The following is a 21,686-nucleotide window of genomic DNA, read 5'->3' as shown; positions in this document are numbered from 1 at the left end:
AAGGACATTTTCTACACAGGTGGGACTATTCTCTTTCTACCAAGAGATAGAAAACACAACTAAAACAAATTGAGATGTTTACTTTGTTTCTGGATGTAAAGAAATAATGTTATAAAGATTTAAGGCTGGGCACCGTGGCTCACGCCTGTCATCCCAACACTTTGGGAGGCCAAGGCAAGAAGATCACTTGAGCCTGGGAGTTTGAGACCAGCCAGGGCAATATAGCAAGACCCCAATTCTATATTTAAAAAAATACAATTCTTTCTGATTTAATTATATATTGTACTAGACATAAATTTTTCAGTGGCAAGAGAAAGGAACTCAGAAAAAACTGGATTAAGCAAAGTGACCTCCCCCAAATAACAACAACAATCTTTATATACTGGGAGCGTGATCTAGATTTAGGCACAGCTGGATCCAGGATTCAAACGATGTCATGAGTGTCCTCTGTTTGCTGGCTTTATTCTCAGACAGTTCAGTTCTCTTCATGTGGCTTCAAATGGCGGTTAGCAGCTCCAATATCCCATCACTCTCATAACTGATTGTCTCAAATGAAGAGAAAATGAACCACCAATGAAAGAATTAATATACATGATGCTCATCAATGGCAATGATTAATGACTGGCATAGAAAAAGGAGAGCCATTCAGACGTTTCATGCTCCCAAAGGAAGTACACAATACTTTTTGTGAAGTATTCTTGCCCTATAAAATCACACCGCAATCAGAGTAATGTCTGGCTCTAGCTATCTCTTTACAGAAAATAAAAGAGAGAGAAGAACATACAAATAACACTATGGAGTGTCCAAATCCAAACAATATGAAGATCTACAGTAGGAAATCACTGAGATTTCTTCACCAAACCAATTATAAGGAAAAAGGAGACAGAGGGAGGAAACACAGATTAAGAGACTAAAAGGCACATCGACCATATGACAGTGTGTGACCTTTATGTGGATGTTGACTGGAAATTTAATGCTATTAAGGAACTATTGTTGAAATTTCTAATATGTGATAGTGAAATTACTTGTGTTTTTAAGAGACCTAATTTTTTAGAAATGAGTTTCTCAACCTCAGCACTGACAGACACTATATTTTCACATCTAGGACATGATCCTAGGAAAAGCAATCAGAAATGTGAACAAAAACGTGTGCACAGAATTGTTCACAATAGGGTCATTTATAATAGAAAAATAAGCATGTATATTTTGGGGACCTGTGCACCATTCAGAGGGGAATATGGAGTAAATTATGGCCCATTCATACAATAGAATATTTTGCATCTTTTTTATATTTCCATAGATTTTGGGGGAACAGGTGGTATTTGGTTACATGAGTAAGTTCTTTAGTGGTGGTTTGTGAGATTTTGGTGCACCCATCACCCGAGCAGTATACACTATACCCAATTTGTAGTATTTTATCCCTTTTAAGTGACATTTATAAGGAATTGTTACTAGCATAAGTGAAAATTCATGTGACACGATAGTGGGGGAAGGCAGTAACATTCTCTCTGTCAATAGATATTATATATATGCAGTGTGATCTCAACTATGTAAAAATACCTACATTCATGTAGAAAAGGCTGGATTTTAAAAAATGAAAGATTAGCTAGGCACAGTGGCTCACACCTGTAATCTCAGCAATTTTGGAGGTTGAGGCAGGTGGATCACTTGAGCCCAGGAGTTGAGCTTGAGCCTGGGAACATGGCAAAACCCTGTCTCTCCAGAAAATACAAAAATTAGTCAGGCATGGAGGCATGTGCTGGCAGTACCAGCTACCCTGGACGCTAAGGTGGGAGAATCACTGCAGCCCAGGAAGTCAAGGCTGCAGTGAGCCGTAATCACGTCACTGTACTCCAGCCTGGACAACAAAGTGAGAATCTATCTCAAAAAAAAAAAAAAAAAAAGAAAAACGGAAAAAAAAGAAAGAAAAGAAAAGAAAATGAAGAGTGATTATTTCTGCATCAGGTATTTCTAAAAGTATATTATTTTTACATTTTTCTGCATTTTCTAGATTTTCTTTAAGAAGCACACTTTAATTATGATCAGACGAACAAGAAATATCTTTTAGAAATTAATAAAGAGTTAGAATCCCTATAAAATGTGTGTTTAGGTAATAATTCTGGATAATGGACAAAAGCTCATTTTCTCTGATAAGGAGAAGATTAGAAATATAAAATATCACATGAAAAATATTTGATCAGAAACATTTAACATAAAATTCTGGTGCTTAAAGGGCTGACCTTTAAGTATCTGGAAAATAGAAATAGTGTGAGATGAAAGAAGCATTACTGTATGCTGTCAAGTTACTATTGCTCTACATGTTACGGCACTGTGCTGGCATTCTGCTCTCTATTTTGATTTCCTCCAGGGTCTCAAGCCATGAAACAAGACTGTTGATTTTGTTTGCTTATTTGCAGGCCTCCAGACAGTGGGGATATTCCGAGTTGGAAGCTCAAAAAAGAGAGTGAGACAAGTAAGTGAAAAGTAAAGATTTTGTTTCACATGACTTTCAATTGAATTACCTTTTGCAAAGTTCAAGTTCATGCAAATTCCATTTTGATTATCTTTTTTTTTTTTTTTTACCCTCCAAGCTATTATAATATAATTGAATTCCAGGAGGTAAAAGGCAACAACTCAGAAATGTTGTTACAGTTAGGATCAAACACTTGAAAGCAAAAGGTCTTGATGTATCTGTGCCACGTGCAGCCAAACAAAACTAATTTATAAACATCTTATTGAAAATTGCAAAAGCAGGAAATTCAGAGTGACTGATCAATAAATGATATAAAGTTGTATGTAGCACCCGCTTTTACTAAAATGTGATATGAAAAATGCCATTAACATTCCCTTCACATAAGATGCTATGTTTATAGCTTTACTTTATCAAAAATAAATAATTCTTATGAAGTTTCCATAGAACCACTGACCCCCAGTTTGCTTTTCACATAGAGACTGTGCTCCTTTGTTTCCTTCAGCCCTGTGCAACATTCCTGCAACTGAAGTTTGATATTAGACCTTCAACAATAGGTTCCTGTGATGAGGCAGGTATTTGTGTTCATGATGGCTTCATAAAAGGCAAACCATCCTTTGAGAAAAGAGTTCATTTGTTGGTGAAGGAAAATTAAAGCATTATTTTCTTCCTGTTGTTTTCAATGGAAGGAGATAAGGAACTCAGCAACTCAAAAATGAATTCAAATGAAAATAAATTTTAGTTGGAAGAAGCTGAAGAAATGATATTTGTTCATATTATTGAAAGTAATTGAAATAAATACCTCATCTATCTTTTTTGTCAAGACAAAAAAGGCTTTCAACAGAAATATGTTTTCTGATTGGTTGGTTGGTTTTTATTCTTAATAGTTACACAAGAAACATTAAATGGATCAACATTTAATGTTTCACAACAGAACTTGCAGGAAGGAAGATAGTACAGTAACATTTCTGTGCAGAATTGCAGAATATTTTTACAAATATTATCTCACTGAATCTGCCAACCGGCTGTGAGTGTAGCCTCTTTGACCCACTTCTGTCAAGGCTTATAGAGATTAAGAAACATAATTCAAGATCACACAGTTTAACCAGTCACCATTAACTTCATAGGCCAAACTCTTTGCATGTTCCATTCTTTCTGCATGTACGTATACTCGGAAAAGAAGCATGGTGTGTTTGAATGATCACAAGTTGGAGGAGTGCCAGTGGAAGTCTTCTTCGTTTTGGCTGCCTGACACACGCTGATGGCGTGCTGTCTGGAATCAATGAGTAGTTCAGGACAGTGATGGGTATTCATTCTCATCAGGTGGACAGGTAGCGAGTGCCAGAAATTACTCATCAGTTATATCTGGATCCATTAAAGGCGAAACCTTTGCATGGAGTTGTATTTAAGGATTACCCAATAAAAATATAATTAGTGTTTACTTAGAAGTAGATTTCAAGTATGAAATATGCCCTAACTCACTCATCATTTTACTTTGTTATATAACCCCTTAGCACCCTGCACTTTTTCCTTAGATCACTAGCCACAATGTTAAGAGTGAATTATTTGTGGGATTACCTGCTTATCACATTGTTTCTCTAGAGGGACTTTGCCTCTTTACTCACTAGTGTATTTTGTGAGCCTGTAACAGGGTCTGACACAGGAAATGCATAGTAATCTTTGTTGAATGAATGGATGGATGAAAGATTGAAAACAAATGAACTCTTAGAGAAGTTTTTTGCATAGTGTAGGTTTATGAAGTTACATAATTATTTCTACAGCAGAGAACAATGCATACGAAAAGTTGAGCTGCTAGAGATAAAAGTAGGGTGTGGAGTTATTACTCTCTTGCTACTGTGTTTTCTTGCTGCTGCAAGTGATAATAGACCTAGTATAATGATTAAGGCAGGGAATCCTTCTGGTAATTGTTAATAAGACTACTTTGACAAATCTAAGACAGCTTTTATTTAGTTATTGTCATCTTTTAAGTCTTAGTCATAAATGTGTTATCAGGGCTCTTAATTTCATTTTTTGCAGAAAAAAAATCTCTTTGCTTTCTTATTGAGTGACTCAGTAAAATATCAACATCCAAACATGGCAGGATTGGTGACACACAGAAATGCTGTGTAATAGATTAATTCCTCCCTCCCACATTTATAGTTGACCTAAATTGTCTTCTACCTCTTAGGTATTCCTCCTAACCTGGTTGTCATTACCAAGCCCTTCTGCATACATCATTAACAATAAATCCACAGATAGTTTTATTTAATAATGCTTATATATACATATGTATACATGTATATGTATACATATATTGTGTATATGTATATGTATATACATATACATATATACGTATATATGTATACATATACTGTATATACATATACAATACATATATACAATACATATATTGTATATACATATATACAATACATATATTGTATATACATATATACAATACATATATTGTATATACATATATATACAATACATATATTGTATATATGTATACATATATATACATGTGTATACTCATATATATACATATATATGTATACACACACACACACACATATTCATAGCTGGACTGTGTCAACTCGGCAGATCAAGGTGAGGATGTTGTTTGCTTCCCCTTCTTGGGGTCTGTGCAGTCTTAATTCCAGATGCTACGTGTCACAGCACTTCTCCTGCTGGGCACTGCACATTGAGGTATGGTGTTATGTGACTGCCACTCGAACCATTGTTCTTCCAGTTACGTGAGGAATTTGACCGTGGGATTGATGTCTCTCTGGAGGAGGAGCACAGTGTTCATGATGTGGCAGCCTTGCTGAAAGAGTTCCTGAGGGACATGCCAGACCCCCTTCTCACCAGGGAGCTGTACACAGCTTTCATCAACACTCTCTGTGCGTAATACAGCCATATGTGGGAAAGTGGCCCTGGAGTACTAAGATGTCCAACTCATTCATCATAACTTTATGCATATGTTTCCTGATAACTTTTTGTCCTTATTTATCAATCTCTAAAGAGTGAGCTATTTGAGGGAATGTCTCAGATTTACCCTGGGAATAATTAGCAAGAAGAAAGTTGCAATAAAACAAATGGAAATAGCCAAGAAGAATTTGAGATGCTTTCAAATAACCCAAGAACAGTAAAAAGTACTATGAGTTAGTGCTTAGAGTACCAACAAGAGTTCACATTGAGTCTGTGCCTAAAAATGAGTTTGTGTTTCTGGTACGAAGAAGGAGGGAACCATGAGAACCCAGAGTGAGAAAGGAGGGCAGCAACATTCCAGGGGAAGCAAGATGCCATAGCCCAGTGCCAGGGCTTTCAACATAGCTGCTTCTGGGCTGTAGCTACAGATCCCATGAAGAAGAAAAAAAGGAGGAGGTAGAGGAGAGATAGGCCAAACCTGGGTCAACCTCCATACATTTCTTCCTCCAATGCTGCAATTCAAATAGGATCACAACAGAGAGAGAAGACATTGTCTTTGCTGTATCTTGGTTATTGCCAACAAAGTATCTGTCCCTTGTGAATTGCTCAACAGAAAAGAGCCTTAAGTCCATTATAAACTCAAATTTCCGAATGTTCACCAATTTTCAGCCATTGTTAATAAATATTTACCAAAAATGGAAGACTGAAATCCTTAAACTAGGTGATGAGTAATGCCAGGGAAGGGGGGAGAAGAAAGTAAGGGAAATTGAGTTACCTTTTTTTTTTACCTGGATTACAGTTATTTTTCTAGGTATTACACTTCTCGAGGTCTAATTTGGCTTTATATCTTTCATAGAAACTTGCTGGTAAATTGCTAAAGCAATGGGCAAATGAGTGAAGGCATGAAATGGGAATTGCCTTGATAATCCCTTTCTTAAGACAATTGAGAGGAGGCCTTTCCTCTGTGCCTGAATAGTATGGGCTCCCCTTTTATTTGAGTACCTCTTTTTGCCTTGCTTAGTGTTGGAGCCGGAGGAACAGCTGGGCACCTTGCAGCTCCTCATATACCTTCTACCTCCCTGCAACTGTGACACCCTCCACCGCCTGCTACAGTTCCTCTCCATCGTGGCCAGGCATGCCGATGACAACATCAGCAAAGATGGGCAAGAGGTAAGATGCCTTTGCTGCCATAGATGCCGTGACTCTTCCTCTCCCCTATTTTAAAAGGGCATACCACCAAAATGGCCATTTTGCCTGGAGGTAATGATGTCTCCCCTTCTCCAACCTAGCTGTCTCTGTAGGAAGAGACTAATGCAGGGCCTTCTCTGGAGGGACAGTTCCTAAAAGTGCATGGGCCATGAGCCTCCTTATATGTTTCAAGTATGCTTCCAAATGAGGCTGTCATTTTCCATGATGAGGCTTTACTCAAGACTCTGAACTTCCATTTGTAAAGAAGAAAAACAATGAACTACAGAAGTGCTTGCAACCATGTAAAAGTGGAATGATGGGGGTGGGAGGAGATTGTTATCCTTATAATTGATTTTACCTGCTTCTATAACTTGGAGCCCAAATATGATGTCACCTCTTTATTCTTCCAGTTTATCCCTGGAGCTCCCATCTGCACTATGAGCAAGAAGTCTAGTGTCTCCCTTTCAAGGGATCCTTTCCTTTCTTAAACTCTCCCCCCAAAACAGGGACTTGCTCGATGCAAGGGAGGGTCAGTCCTGCTTCCAAACCAGGTGTGGAGGAAACTAGGTCTGATCTGCTGACCATTGCCATTGTGTCTTGATGTCACATGGTATCAACTGCTCAAAGCAGGTTGTACATAGTCCCACAGACTCTTTAGAAATGTTCTTGTTGGATCTGATCCCCACTCAGGCCCCAGTGTGCCCCCCCTACCAAATCTAAGATCTTGGGTTCTGGTTCTCTTTGGTTACACTCATATATTTCAAGATTTTTTTTTTGTTTCACCCTTGGACAAATGAGATGCTGGCTTGAATTTTAAGTTGCTTACTAATAGGCAACGTATTTAATCTTCACCTTAACAAGAGACACCCCCTTCCCTCTTTGATACCATGCAGTTATACCTCTCCCTGACCTCGGATTCCTCAGGAGGTTTTAGACTCCTTAATAAGCTAACATGCACTGTAAATCAATAAGAAGGGGCCAGAGGCATTCCAAACTTACTTAACCACAGAAACTTTTTTGTAAATTCTTGTTAAACAAAGCTCAGCTGCACTGCGGCTTCAGTTCTGTGTTTGTCAAATTTCTTTCCCAAAGAACGTGGTTATGTATAATTTTTTTCACTCTAATCCAGAAAGGCAATTCTGCATTTCTTCTCGTCCTCCTCCTTATGGGTGTGAGAATGGAACTCTCCTGACTTAGCCATTTATCTCTATAGCAGTTATAATTAGTGAAGCCCCAGATGGCTTCAGGTTTCATAATGTGGCACTGACACCTTATTTCAGCATACACAGCTCTTTGATGGGCATACTATAATTCTCATAATTGTTAAGTAGTTTTATTACTCATTTGGATGCCAACCTCTATCAACTACAGTTATAACAGAAGCTGTAGCCTGATCTGCCTAATTGCTGGGGGAAAGCAGAGCTCTGTGTTTAAAGGTACTCCAGTTACTTCTCTGACATTTCTTAAGTACTATGTGAGAAGGAGAAAATTGGGTCTCAGGTAATTAGGAAGGCATTGAGGAAAGCAAAAGTTCCAATTGAACTCATTATTGCCCTTTTAGAATCATTTTCAGACATTCTTTCCATTCAATTGCTGAACAAGTCTCCATTGCCTATGCCAAAAAGAAGAAAATATTCTTGGATAGGTGTAAATGAAACAGCATGCTGGAATATTAGCTACCATTTATGTCTCTCCTTCCATGAGCTGGCTTTGTGCTAGGGGATATATATATATATGCAAATACATATAAATATATAAATATATATGCAAATATATATAAATATATATATGCAAATCCTCTTAACAGGCAAAAGAGATATCACTGTCTCCATGTTTCAGAAGTGAAAACTTAGGGCCAGGGGAGCTAAGTAACTTACCTAGCAACCCACAGAGAGCTTCCACTTAAGGTTGTACGAGTGGCATATTAGTGCATTTCACAACTCTAGGGGGGGTGCCATGGACCCCATAGTCACTGTAGATTTGCAGAGTTATTAGGACAGTATCCCAGTGGATGATAGAAAAAGATCTTGAAGAAGGACAATGTCGTTATACTGGTTAATGGGTTGGGTTGGTCCCCTTACTAGCAAAGTCCAAGCTGTGCATAGAACCTGAGCCAGTCTAAGAGAAAAGAAGTACAGAATAGGAATTAGAAGAAAAAAAAAATGTACTGGGGTCTAGGTCAGGGTTTCTCAGCCTCTGCACAATTGATATTTGGAGCTAGGAATTCTTTGTCATGGGGCTGTCCTGTGCATTGTAGGATGTTTAGCAGCATCCCTGGCCTCTTCCCACTAGATGCCAGTAGCAGTACATCTCCTCTCCCACCAAGTTGTGACAACCAAAAATATCTCCAAACATTTCCAGGTCTCCCCTGAGGAGAAGGGTTCAAAATCACCCCTGGTTGAGAGCGCTTGATAGCTCTTTAACTCACTGACCATGTGTTGTTGGAAAAATCTATTAACCTTCCTATACCTGGGTCTCCTCATCTGAACTTGAGGAATGAAAATTCTTCAACCAGCCTTGAAGAGTGGTTGAGACCTAGTTTACTGTAAGGAATATGGAATTATCCTGGTGACAGTGAAGTTGTAAAAGGAAGCCAGGGTTTACAAGGGTTTCTAGTCACTCTTGACCTGAACATTGCATCAAAATGAAAGACTAATAGCCAAAGATTAAAGCAGCAGGAGAAATATAAGGAAAGCATTGCTTCCGTGAAATCGTTAGCAGTGACAGGAGAGCAGGCAGCTCTCACAGCCATTGTGAACTGTAGTAAAGGCTACGGAGCAGTGAAGTACTGAGGGAGACAATGGGAAATAGGGCCATGTTCATAAATTGCTGAATGCCTCTGTGCAGGGCAGGTGGTTGATTCTTTTAAGCTGTGAATCCTTGGAAGGATTCAACTAATGGGTGATATAATCCACGTTGTAGATTGGCTAGAGACAAAGGGAGAGTGAGTTAGGAGGCTTTTGTATCAATAGTAATATGGACAACAGCAATTCCTATTATAAACATTTCCATGTAAGAATGGCCTTGGCGGGCCAGGCGCGGTGGCTCACGCCTGTAATCCCAGCACTTTGGGAGGCCGAGGTGGGCGGATCACGAGGTCAGGAGATCGAGACCATCCTGGCTAACATGGTGAAACCCTGTCTCTACTAAAAAAATACAAAAAAAATTAGCCGGGCGTGGTGGTGGGTGCCTGTAGTCCCAGCTACTCAGGAGGCTGAGGCAGGAGAATGGTGTGAACCTGGGAGGCGGAGCTTGCAGTGCTCCGAGATCACGCCACTGCACTCCAGTCTGGGTGACAGAGCGAGACTCCATCTCAAAAATAAATAAATAAATAATAAAGAAAGAAAGAAAGAAAGAAAGGCCTTGGGATTTGAATCATGCATGTCCTGAGCATCTACCCTGGGTTCCTGTAAACCAACGACTATTGCTCAGAGATTTTCTAATGACTGGCCTCAGGATACAATGGCATCTAAGAGGTGGAGGAGGTGAGGACACAAGGCAAATATAGAATTAGGGAATGCACTGCAGAGTCATTGCAGACATTCAGAGAAGTGATGAGCATGGGCCAGAAAAGTTAGGCATGGCTTCATGGAGGAGGTTGAATTTAAGATGCACATCAAAGGGTGTGTAGGGATTGAGTACATGGACCACATAAGCACAGCATTGGGATGGGAGTTAGCCAAACCCCTTCTGTTAGAAGTCAAGGGTAGAGGGAGAGGATCAAGAGAGGAGTTATTTATTATTTTTTAGTTGATTTGGCATGAGCAGGTAGAGAATATGGAATGGGCAGACTGGAGTAAAGCTAAATACCAAATTGTAAAATATGGTCAAAAACCAATATTTTTCAACTTCTTCTCTTCCCTATTTTTTTAGTATGTATTATCTATTTGTTAGGGTGTTGTTTGGGGGGATTGCAACATAGATGAAACCTGAAGCAGATTGTCAAGAAGCTTGAAAGCTCACACAGGTTCTGCCAGCACCTTGCTGCATCACTTGTCTTTATGAAAGAGAGGAAGAGGAAGGAAAACAGAGTTGGGATGGGGGGTGGTCTTAGCTTCCTCATCTACAAAATGAACATAATATTTTCTCTTTGATATGTGCTTAAAATTCAATGCATCATTCACTGGTGAGACCTTAAAGATGTCTAAAAGAAGGGCATGAGAAAAATTGTTGACCAGTCAATCAGTGCTTTTTTGGGAAAAAATAGCAGTATTTTATTGAATTGTGGTGTTTTGCTATCTTGTGTTTGTTTTGTTTTCTTCTATTTTGTTTAGTTTGCTATTTGCTTTGCTCCTTAGGGAAAAGAGAAATTCCCAAGTGTAAGAAACATTGCATTTCTTCAAGAAAGAATATAGCAGGAACAAAATTGAAACCTCCTGAGCAGTGGTTTTTCAGAGTTCAAGAACCCCCTGGCACTGCATGGAAAATGTGGTGTGAATATGCACTTGTTTGCTGAGAGTCCATAGCTGGCATTGAGTTCTCAAAGGGTCTATGAGGCAAAAAAGAAGTTACAAACCACCAATGTAGGGCCATGATTACTAATCTCTGAGGAGGTACATGCCTCTAGGAAATGGTGGTTGGCTTTGGAACTTAGCAAGACCTGTGTCTCCCCTCACCCTCATTCAGCCCTGTTTTAAAGCTCGTTTTCCCGTTTCCCCATGCCATGGCTGGGTCTGCCCAGCAAGAGGAAACAGGAAGAGATGTAGCAATGGGATGAAGAGAGTAGGGCTGCCTAGAGTGGGGCCACCAGCTTCGCTTCTTTCTATACCATCTCCTGGCTCTGAGCTTTGGACATCACTTCCCTCGTCTATAAAACAGGGACAACAGCAGCAGCTGTTTCTTAAGCTTATAGTGAGAAAGAATTGAAATGGCCAGTGGAAAGCCCCTAGCCTGGTACCTGTACATACTAGACTTTTAACAGATGATATGAGCTATTCATATGAAGCTTAGAAATGATCTAGGATGTTCATTTAGTGAAGATAAAAGTTTTCTTGAATTGCTAGCTAATTAAAAAATGAAGTAATGGCCTGGCTCGAGTGTACATTGTATTACCTAGACACAGCCGTATAGTATATATATAAATATATGCTGAAACACATGGAGAAAAGGTGGATGTTGCCTGGGAGCAACTCTTCTTTCCATGTTAAAAAACAATAAAACAAAAGAAACCCCAAAAGTGTTAACAAACCCCAGCAGCTTGGCCTGCAGCTGGAATCTGTGTGCAGTTTTACAGATGGGTTGTATTCCATTCCCAGAATAGCAACAGGAGAAGGAAAGAGCGGAAACAGAGCTCTAGATTGTTCTCGTATGAAACATTCTTTTAAAAGAAAACAAAATCTTCCATTTGTTAATGTTTTTTTAAAAAATGAGAAAACCCTAATATGACTTTACAGGGGTAAGGGGAAACACTCCAAATACCTCTGAGTTCTGAAGGGAGGAATTTGAAAATGACACGTATTTGATTTTCACCTTAACCATGAATTTCCAGGAAAAGAAAAATTAAATGAAAACTTGTCAGTCAATGAAATAAAAAACTTACCAATGAAATAAAACAAAGAAAAATGATTGGACGATCCTACATAAAGGGCACTTTCTTTGAAATTGTCAGTGTTTATCACATGAAATGATATCCCTTGGAGGCCAATCATTCACCTGAAAACAGCCTTGCCTTCTAAAAATAATACAACTCGTGTACCAAGCTGGGATTGCAGGGCAGGGCAGCCACCAGCTCATGACTCCACAGGATGAGAGTGGGGTTCAGAGGGCTTTGTTTCAGCTGTTCATTGGGACTCCTGAATTCTATGCTGGGCACCCAGGTGTTTCTCAAAATCTATGTAGATCTTCCCAGGGAAAAGATCCCCACCAAGCAGACGCAGTTCCCATACTTATCCTGACTCTCAACTGATATTGACAAGAGAAATAAAAATTCACATAGACCAGTGGTTCTCAACCAGAAGCAATTTTACCCCACAGGGGACATGCGACCATGTCTAGAGATAATTCTGGTTGTCACAACTGTGGGTTGAGGGTAGGGGTGCTCCTGGCATCTAGTGGGCTGAGGCCAGGGGTGCTGTTCCACATCCTGTAATGCACAGGACAGCCCCCACAGCAAAGAATGATCTGGTATTACATGTCACTAGTGTCGAGGTAGAGAAACCCTAGCCTAGAGAAACTTACTCAGACTCTCCCGTTCACCTGAAAAAAAGACAAGTAGAAAAAATTCCCAAACCTTTGAAAACGTTCATATTCCTTATTACAACAATTCAACTTGTAGGAATTTACTCCTAAAAAGTGCTCACCCGAGCTCACAAAATATCTTTTCAAGGATATTTTTTGTACCATTGCTTATAATAACAGAAAATTCAAGACGACATCAATGCCTATTAGTTGACTGTGGTTAAAAAACATCATGGTTTATTCGTGCAGTGGGATTCTAGGGGCCAATGAAGCCTGAAGACAGGATTTTTTTTTGTAGTGGAAAGATTATTGTAGCATGTTGTTAAGAGATAGTAAGCAAGTTACAAAATAATATATGGATGTGATCCCAGTTTTAAAGAAGAAAATATCAGGTGTACATGTATATATGTGCACAGGAAGGCGTAGGAATGGCTGATTCTTGGCAGTGGTGAAATTATGGGCATTTTTTTTTCTTTTGGCTTACCTGTACTTTCTAATTATTAATATATTGAATGTGAATAATTTTTTATACTTCAAGCAAAAAATAGTTCCCTTCCTTCACCCTGTACTCCCCTTTAGCTCCTCCTCCATTTCTTCTTCCTCCTTCTCTGTGATATCTTTTGAAGAAAGTGTCTACATTCACTGTTTCCACTTCTGCAACTGTGGCTCATTCCTGCCACACCACTGACATGACTCTTAGCTGGGACATCAGAACCATCAGAGAGTCCATTCTGGAGGGAAGGGTCACATCTCGATGACCCTCTGCCACAGTTGATAACTCACTTGAAACTCCCCTGTCAGTCATTTCTTCTTGGACACAGGTTTCTTTTATTGTAACTTCTCACCCATTATTGGCCTCCTTCATCAGCTGCTCCTTAAGGGTGCTGGAGTCTCCAGGAACCCCTTTTCAGCCCTTCATGTTCCTCACTTAACTGTCCTTCCATTTTTTCGTTTGTTAAAACACAAGATCCTTACCCTCTGCATTATCCTCTTCACCCCCTCCATAACTTTGGAAGCTGCTCTTCATCCCTACTTCTTCCTTCCTAGTTCAGATGCTAGCTGCTGTGGCCTAGACTGTTGTGGTATGTCCCAGGTAGTCCTACTTCCTTGCATCCCCCATCCCCTGTTCCATAGATTGCTCTTCCTGAAATGCAGATTCCATTTCCATTCTGCTCTGTTCAGAATCCTCTTGCCCTTAGATCACAGTTTGAATTCCTTGGTCTGACACATGAAGATCATCTCACCTGGCCCTTGCCTGCCTTTCCTGCAGAACTCCCTACCACACTGAGCTTCCTGGGGCTCCATGACGTATTTTAGATGTTTCTGTCTTTGCATGTGTGGTGCTTTCTCCATTGTAAAATTACCCCCTAGCCCAGATCCTTTGCTTTTCAGCCTAGCAAACTCTATTCTTCTTTTGAGAGTTTGTGCAAATGCTTCCGCCTCTGTGGTAGTGACCCTGGGGCCTTTGGAGTTGAGAGCTTTATACTTTGTACTCATTACCTGTAAGTGATAGGTTTATTTCCTCCCTAGAATGAGAGACCTTTAAAATAAGGACTATGTTGTAATCATTGGAAAAATTTTAAAATAATTACAATATATGAAAAATTCCCAGCCTATGATAGGTGCTGAGTGGATGGATCAGTGGTGAGATTATGGGTTGATGAATGAAGGGATGGATGGAGAAATGGATAGATGGATGGATGGGTGTCAATATTTCTTAAGTGCAAACAGGATAGAAATTTTATGTAGTACCCATTTTACAATAAACAACTTAGAGTTGCAAATTTTTATTCAATATGCTATTGAGATGATCACTGAACTGTGAGCTTCAATCCAAGATATTAAAGCAAAAGGAAAATAATGATGCCCTCCATGGATTCTGATAGAGATGATGGCATCCTTGCAGGATAAAAAAAAAATGGAGGGTAAAAGGTTTCATTGATTGTTGAATCACCCAATATTTTGAAAGGCAAACATAACAACAGTCCTTGTGTTCTGTTCTCTTATAGGTCACTGGGAATAAAATGACATCTCTAAACTTAGCCACCATATTTGGACCCAACCTGCTGCACAAGCAGAAGTCATCAGACAAAGAATTCTCAGTCCAGAGTTCAGCCCGGGCTGAGGAGAGCACGGCCATCATCGCTGTTGTGCAAAAGATGATTGAAAATTATGAAGCCCTGTTCATGGTAGGTGGCCCTTCTGTGGCAGGACATCACAGCAAACTGCCTATTGGCTTCCTCTGGAGGCAGGATGAAATTCTAGTAGACCACCCTCTGGGGTGCAGTGCTTCTCACTGAATTCATTGGAAGTCAGCCAGTTTCAGCAGGAGTAGAAATTTGCACAACTATGATGTCATTTTGAGTTTGTGACTCCATGTTTAAACAAACATGCCAAATTATAATTTTCATTTTGTTGTCCTCTAAACCATGGTCACATTTTGGAGTCACTTAATTATAAAGCAGTGTCCTTGCTCAAGACGTTAATAAAACCCTTCTTTATGGAATTGTGTCCCTCATGAATTCATGTATTCATAAGCATCCTCAGTGGTTTCACCTCCTCCAAGGTCAATCTTGACATTTTACCTCCTACATGAAGCTTCACCTGTCCTTCCTTTGTCCTTCCCATGCCACTTCTCTGTCCCCTGAACTCCATTACTGTTCTTACTGATGTTTATCTTGCCCAACATTGTGTATAGTAATTTATGACCATTTCCCCTAGTAGAGTATAAATGCATTTAAAACAAGGACTGCACCATTGTTATCTCCTCTCCATATCCTCTGTACACTTTTGGAAAGCCCTCCATCTGGCAGGCACTCAATAAATATTTTTTTGATTTGTATTGAATTACCAGTTCCTGTTTTCCTTCATCAAACTGCATTGCTTGCTACAACTTCCCTTGAAACATTAAAACAAATGCCAACTCTCTTCTATTTCTGTTCACCACTAATATTGCATGTCAAAATTTACAGGAACCTTCTTCATGTTTTTTCTCCCATTTCTCTTGTCAATTTGCAAACGCTATAAAGCCTGCCTATTCCACTAGAGCCTTTTGTGGCTCCTTCCTTCAACCAAGAATTCTAGTTACCTCTTTTAAATTTCTTTAGTAGTTTGTCTACACTTATCAAGTGCTTTGCATTAGATTTATGTCCATGCTTGTCTTATACTAATTACTTTTTGTAAATTTGAGACCCAGCAGTTTAGAGTATTTGCCCTCTGTGTCTTACCTATGTGATTGTGACCAAGTAATTCAATACTCATTATGCATCAATTCTAGCTTTAGAAATGGGAAAAACAAAAAGATGATGTAATTCTCAGGGTGGTGACCAGAATCATTTGATACGTGAAAGTATTGTGCAAACTGTAGCAGTTTATGCAACTGTTAATTAGTAATTATATTAGTTGGGTAACACGTGCTGCCTCAAATCTCAGTACTTTAACACAAACATAAATATCACTCTGACATAAAGTTTAATCAGGTGTTAAGTGGACAGCCTTCCAGGTGGTGATTTAGGAATCCCAGCTCCTTGTATTTTGAGTCTCTGACATTTTTTAGAGTTTTACGGGCAACCCCAGAAAGGTCATCCATCTTGTCCACTCAAATCTCATTGGCCAGAACTTATGTACAAGCCAGACTTAACTTCAAGCGAGGCTTGAAAATGTATCCTGGTTGGATCCCCAGGAGGAAGAGCAAATGAAAAGTTCACTGAGGTAGAATGGCATCTTGTTCCTGTTTGTGTCTCTGAAGCACTGTCCCTGGGTTGCACATGCTAAGGTCTCAAAAAATGTTGAATTAATAATTGACTCTATATAAAATTTACACGTCAGCCTAAATCCTCATAATTAACTACATATTTGGATGAATCAAATGTCTGAACTTTTCAACATTTTCATCAAGTTTAAGTCACATATCATCTTGCCAAGTAGTCTTGGCATTACTTCATGTTCTCTGGATTTTTTTAACAAAATAATACTTCTCATCAAACTTAATTCTATTATCTAAGCAAAGTTCTCCTTTATATGAAACCACATATCATCGAGCATTTCTTTTCAACTCAGATACCAACAAAACTTTTCCTGGCTTCTTTGAAAATATAGCTGCTGCCATTTTAATTGTGCCATCCCTCTTCTTTCCATTTCCTGCCACCTGAATTACTAAGAACAGTATAAAAACATCAGTATTCTACCTTTTCCAGCTTTTCCCAAATCTGATCTTTGTTTGCCATTCTCTGTAGGGATTGATGTCAGCATTCCCTCATATTTTTGGTCTCCAGTTATAGTCTTTACTTCTCATAGAGGCCTTTCCTGGCCACCTTGTCTAAAATGCACCTCCACCCTCCATCACACACACACACATCATCACTCCCTATTTCCTTTCCCTGCTTTTTCCCCTTAGCACTCACCACTGTTAACATTGGGTCTTACAAATTTCTCGTTTATGTTCGCCACTCCCTAGAAATGTAAACTACATGACAGGATGATTTTTTTGGTCCATTTCTATCTATAGTACTTTCTTTACTGCATTACCCCTGTGCCTGGGACATGGTAGGAACACAATAAATATTGGTTGAATTAATGAATGACTCAATGGTTGTTCTGTGACATATGATTTCCATATTACCAAGCCTTACTCCTTATACGTATGAAAAGATTTGGGCATGGAGAAATTAAGGATACCTTTCTTGGAGTAAGTTAACCATTAATGTAATCATTCTTGACCTCTTTAGAAGGATTCTGGTAATCATATATTCAGAAAAATAACAGTGGAGTGGGAGGAAGAGGGAGACAAATATCTCAAGTCTTGGTCTATGAAAAGAAACTGACTCTGGAACCAGAAAATTTACTATCGTCCTGTCCCTGTTATATATTGGCTACATGACCTCATCTTCTTCTATTTCTTTAGTTATCAAATACTAGATTTGAATGAATGATAGCCAAGACCCCTTCTAGTTGTAAAATCTGCATGGTGCTATGCCCTAGCACTGACTTCCCTTCCTTCTTTTTTATAAAGCACAGAAGAAAATTAATCTCATCACATTTTAGATTATCTTGGCATATTTGGCAGTTGAGAAACTAGTCGGCTATACCAAGGCTGGTGGTTTGTCAGCAAAGCTGATCTGCATGGGTGGACAAAAATGTAATCTTGTATGTCGCTATGTTGTTTTGTTTTGTTTGGCTTTTTAAAGAAGCTTTCAGAATTATTATAATTCCAAACAAAGAAGGATGAAGCTAGTCAGGGCCTGATGGTTAAAAGTAGTTAGTAATTGTGCAGTTTCACAGTCCTTGGGTTTAAGAGCTCGGAAAGGGAGGTGTCACTTCTATTAGCATTAGAAAGGAAGACTTGTTAGGAAAGGTAGCTGTGAGCTTGTCCTGGAAGGCAGAACAGACCTGGAGGCAGTGATTCCATAAAATAACTGGTGGAAGGGATATAGAAGCTCACAGAGGCCTGGCAGGGACCCAAAATTTGTTCTGGGTGTTCTAACATCCTTCATTTCCTGATGCTGAGACTGCCTCTCCCAAGTGGCCACTCTCTGAGTTAATGGGAAAGGGCAGAAAAGAACCTGGCTTCGTCCTGTAATACAGAAGAGGAACCTAGATGCAGAGGTTGACACACAGTTTAAGAGTCTGGCTAGGACAGTCTTTTGCATTGGTTGTTTGCTTTTCAGGTACTGGTTTGGAAATCCTTGAGCTGGAAATAGATCATAATAGCAGATATCATGACCACAGATATCAAAATACGAAGGCAGTAGATTATAATGGTGGTTCTCAAACTTGAGTGTGCAGCAGAGTTGCAAGGAAACTTAGACATTCAGATTCCTAGGATGCACTCCCGAGAATCAGATTGAGTAGCACTGGGATGGGGCCCAGAAATAATCTGCACTTTCTAGTGAAGACCTCCACAGAGTTCTGGTAGTTTCCTAACCACACCTTTGGAAACCATATCTTGGGAAACACTGGTATGGTAGAAAGACCATGTGCATTGGAATGAGCTACCAAAATTCAAATCCCTGCTCAGCCACTTATTTGCTATGTAATCTTGGGCCCCACAGTTAACTTCCCTAGCCAAAAGATGAAACAATGTGACCTAATTTACAGGACTGTTATAAGAATTAGAAATGACATTTTAAGGCACCTAGAACAGAATTAACATATATTAGGCATTAAAGGAAGATTTCTGCTATTATTACATTAAAGTGATAAGGTGCCTTGCTCTATCAAAGCATGTTTGGGTGTTTTCTTGGAAATCAAGCCCACTCTGCCCACTGTGTATAATGCTGTGACCTGATCCCACACATATATACTCCTAGGCCCTTACTCTGCTCTTTTTATTCCATAGCATTTATTACCTTTTAACCCACTATATAATTTACTTATTTTTATGCTTATTGAAACCTAACAGAATACAAACCTTATAAAGGCAGAGATTTTTGTTTGTTCTGTTCACTGACATTCATACCACCTAGAAAGTATATGGCAAAAGATGGGTGCTCAGTAATTATTTGTTGAATAAATATTGCAATTCTGTATTACTAGAAAAAAAATGTATTTTTGTTTCGATTTTGTCCAGTGTCCATACTGCTTATATTCCCTTACCTTTAAATCATGACCCTCCACTTCTGATATCAACACCTGTTGAAAAACTGGCTAACATAAAATGATACTCTGTGGGAGCACTGGAAATCAAGGATAAGAATCATTAATATCTACACAAAGTCATTGGTATTATCCTAACCAGAAAGTTCTCACTGACTAAGTCATTGATACATGAATTGTTCTGAAAGTTGTTACTTCTGTAACTAATATTGGGAATTCCAGAGAAAACTCATCATTGCTCTTGGGATTAGTAAGAACTTCAGAGCAGAATGGAGAAAACTGTCAGCTTCTTCTAAGGGCTGATATTAAACGATTCTTACTAGGACTTCTTCTTAGTAGAGGGGCAAGAAAGAGAAGACACCACCCTTGTAAGCTGATGAAAAGTCCGGAGTGCAGTGGAGACGTGGGAAAGCCAGTGTGTTCCCACCCCACTGAGTTGTCAGCCTGAACTGGGGACCAGCTTAGTGCACGTGGGAAACTTCAAATGAGCACTACTGGGAGCAAGGGTCAGAGGCTGTGATGAGGATTCCAAGTCAGAAGCCAAGCTTTGCTTTGTGTTCTCTTCATTCCCTGATGAAAATCGCATTTTCTTAAAGCCACTTTGCACACCAAGTCAAAGAGTCAAGCATTCATCCAGGTCATCAAGCAAGAAACCACCCCTCCCAGTATATCCACATAATTATATATGATTTCCATTTCCTTTTCTATATATCACAAATACCACTGTCTATGTGCCAGGGTTGGGCTACTCATTACGTACATTATTGGCTTGTTTAAATCTCACTACCATTTCATGAGGAGTAAGCCAAGTTTGTTTGCCCAAGTGATGCAGTGACTAAATGAATTATTTCTACAGCATGATGCCTCTTCACACAAAAGAAGAGGCATTTTGATGTGGTATCTCAGATATGGAGTCCATTTGTGGGGAAAGAACAAGAAAATATGTTTTAGCCAATCTGAAAATGAGGAATGAAGACCTTTAACAGCAGTAATACTGCTGGACTAATCATAGCACCCCTGATGTTCAGGCCAGCAGATGGCTTCCAGAGCCAGCAAATGTTCTGCTATAGTCTGCTCACTTGGCCCTGTCTGTAAAGACAGAACATGTGTACTGTTTGTGTCCCACAAAGGTGGAAGGAAGCAGAAGCAAATTATGCCTGAACCTTTTCCACTCCCTTTAACCTGTTGCCATGGAGCAAAGACTGCTGATTTCTTTCATCTTTGCTTGAGTTATCCTCCAACATCGTTCCATGAGCCCTGGACTCTTCCACTGTATTTGTTCACTAATGTACCTGAATTGCCAAAACATGCTGCCTGACATGTATCAAGCACTTGAGAAATATTTGCCGAATTTAATGCATCTTGACCCTCCCGTGCACCCAGACCCCTTAAATTATTAAACCACCTGTCACAACAGAGCCACGCCAAAGGTTCTAAGCTGGGCCTGTCCTTGTTTGAGCTTTTGCTCCCATAAACAGCCAAAGTGATTTCTTTTAGTGTGTTTGTTAACTACAAAATGCCATCATGATTTCCAGTGCTATTTACTTTTGCTGGGTTTTAAATGCTAAAGCATCCTTCTTGGTCAAGTGCAAAGTGGTGGATTGGTGTGGAACATCCAGTGACAAGTGCAGTAGGGCTGGGTCCTGGGAATAGCTCTTCAAAAAGCCCTTAATGGTTTATTGTGGTGACTTAGTAAATGGAGAAAACTCATACCACTTTTCTCTCTCAGTGGTTTATGGAATAAACTACCTCATAGCAATTATACCCCAGGCAATAATTCAAGGTTTCATTTTTAATTTGATCGGGTAGATTTTAATTGTGACAGTTTTATTCTTTCATATGTGCAGTGTTTACATTTTTTTCTCTGAAGCAGGAGGGGCCAAAGTTCTTTTGATTTTTGGAATAGCATTATGCTTTGAAGGAACTCATTAAAATCTAAGGAGTTGAGTCTCCAGATAAACAAGACCATAAATGGTACCCTTAGAAAATATCTAGAATTGTTACATGGTTGACTAAAGCCCAGTAGAGATTTTGATGTGAAACAATGAATTGTAAATGAAGAATCACTTTGGGCTGGGTTTTGTTTCTTCTTTTTAACATGCAGAATTGCTTGATTTTTTAAAAAATGTAATATGTCTTTCACTACCCTTCTCCTTAGTTCCCATTTTGCTATATACAAAAATCCCAGAAGCCGAAAATGAAAACGTTGTTTAATTATTGAGCTATCTTTTTCAAAAAGTTTTGAAGTTCTTGTATTGATAAGAAAAATAGCTTAAGAACTTAGAAAAAATCTGATGATAATCAGTTGGGAAAGAAAATGTATTTT

At 39.2% G+C, this 21,686-nt stretch overlaps 1 protein-coding gene across 6 annotated transcripts in view; it reads left to right on the top strand.

The window, feature by feature from the left end:
• The window catches only part of ARHGAP6 (Rho GTPase activating protein 6), a 524,611-nt gene that overhangs the window by 477,748 nt on the left and 25,177 nt on the right, over positions 1 to 21,686 (top strand). For all 6 annotated transcript variants that reach the window (XR_008541946.2, XM_001143524.6, XM_003317341.7 and 3 more), the window contains exons 6-9: positions 2,418 to 2,473; positions 5,223 to 5,373; positions 6,423 to 6,571; positions 14,776 to 14,955. Coding sequence is in view for 5 of the 6 variants with exons in the window: in XM_001143524.6 (XP_001143524.1) it covers positions 2,418 to 2,473; positions 5,223 to 5,373; positions 6,423 to 6,571; positions 14,776 to 14,955 (536 nt within the window). In the remaining variant the exon portion in view is untranslated. The remainder of the gene's footprint in view (positions 1 to 2,417; positions 2,474 to 5,222; positions 5,374 to 6,422; positions 6,572 to 14,775; positions 14,956 to 21,686) is intronic.

This window comes from Pan troglodytes, chromosome X, assembly GCF_028858775.2.
Source record: "Pan troglodytes isolate AG18354 chromosome X, NHGRI_mPanTro3-v2.0_pri, whole genome shotgun sequence".
In the NCBI taxonomy this organism is placed as follows: domain Eukaryota; kingdom Metazoa; phylum Chordata; class Mammalia; order Primates; family Hominidae; genus Pan; species Pan troglodytes.
The sequence above is the reverse complement of the archived record's forward strand: the minus strand, read 5'-3'. Positions and strand labels throughout refer to the sequence as shown.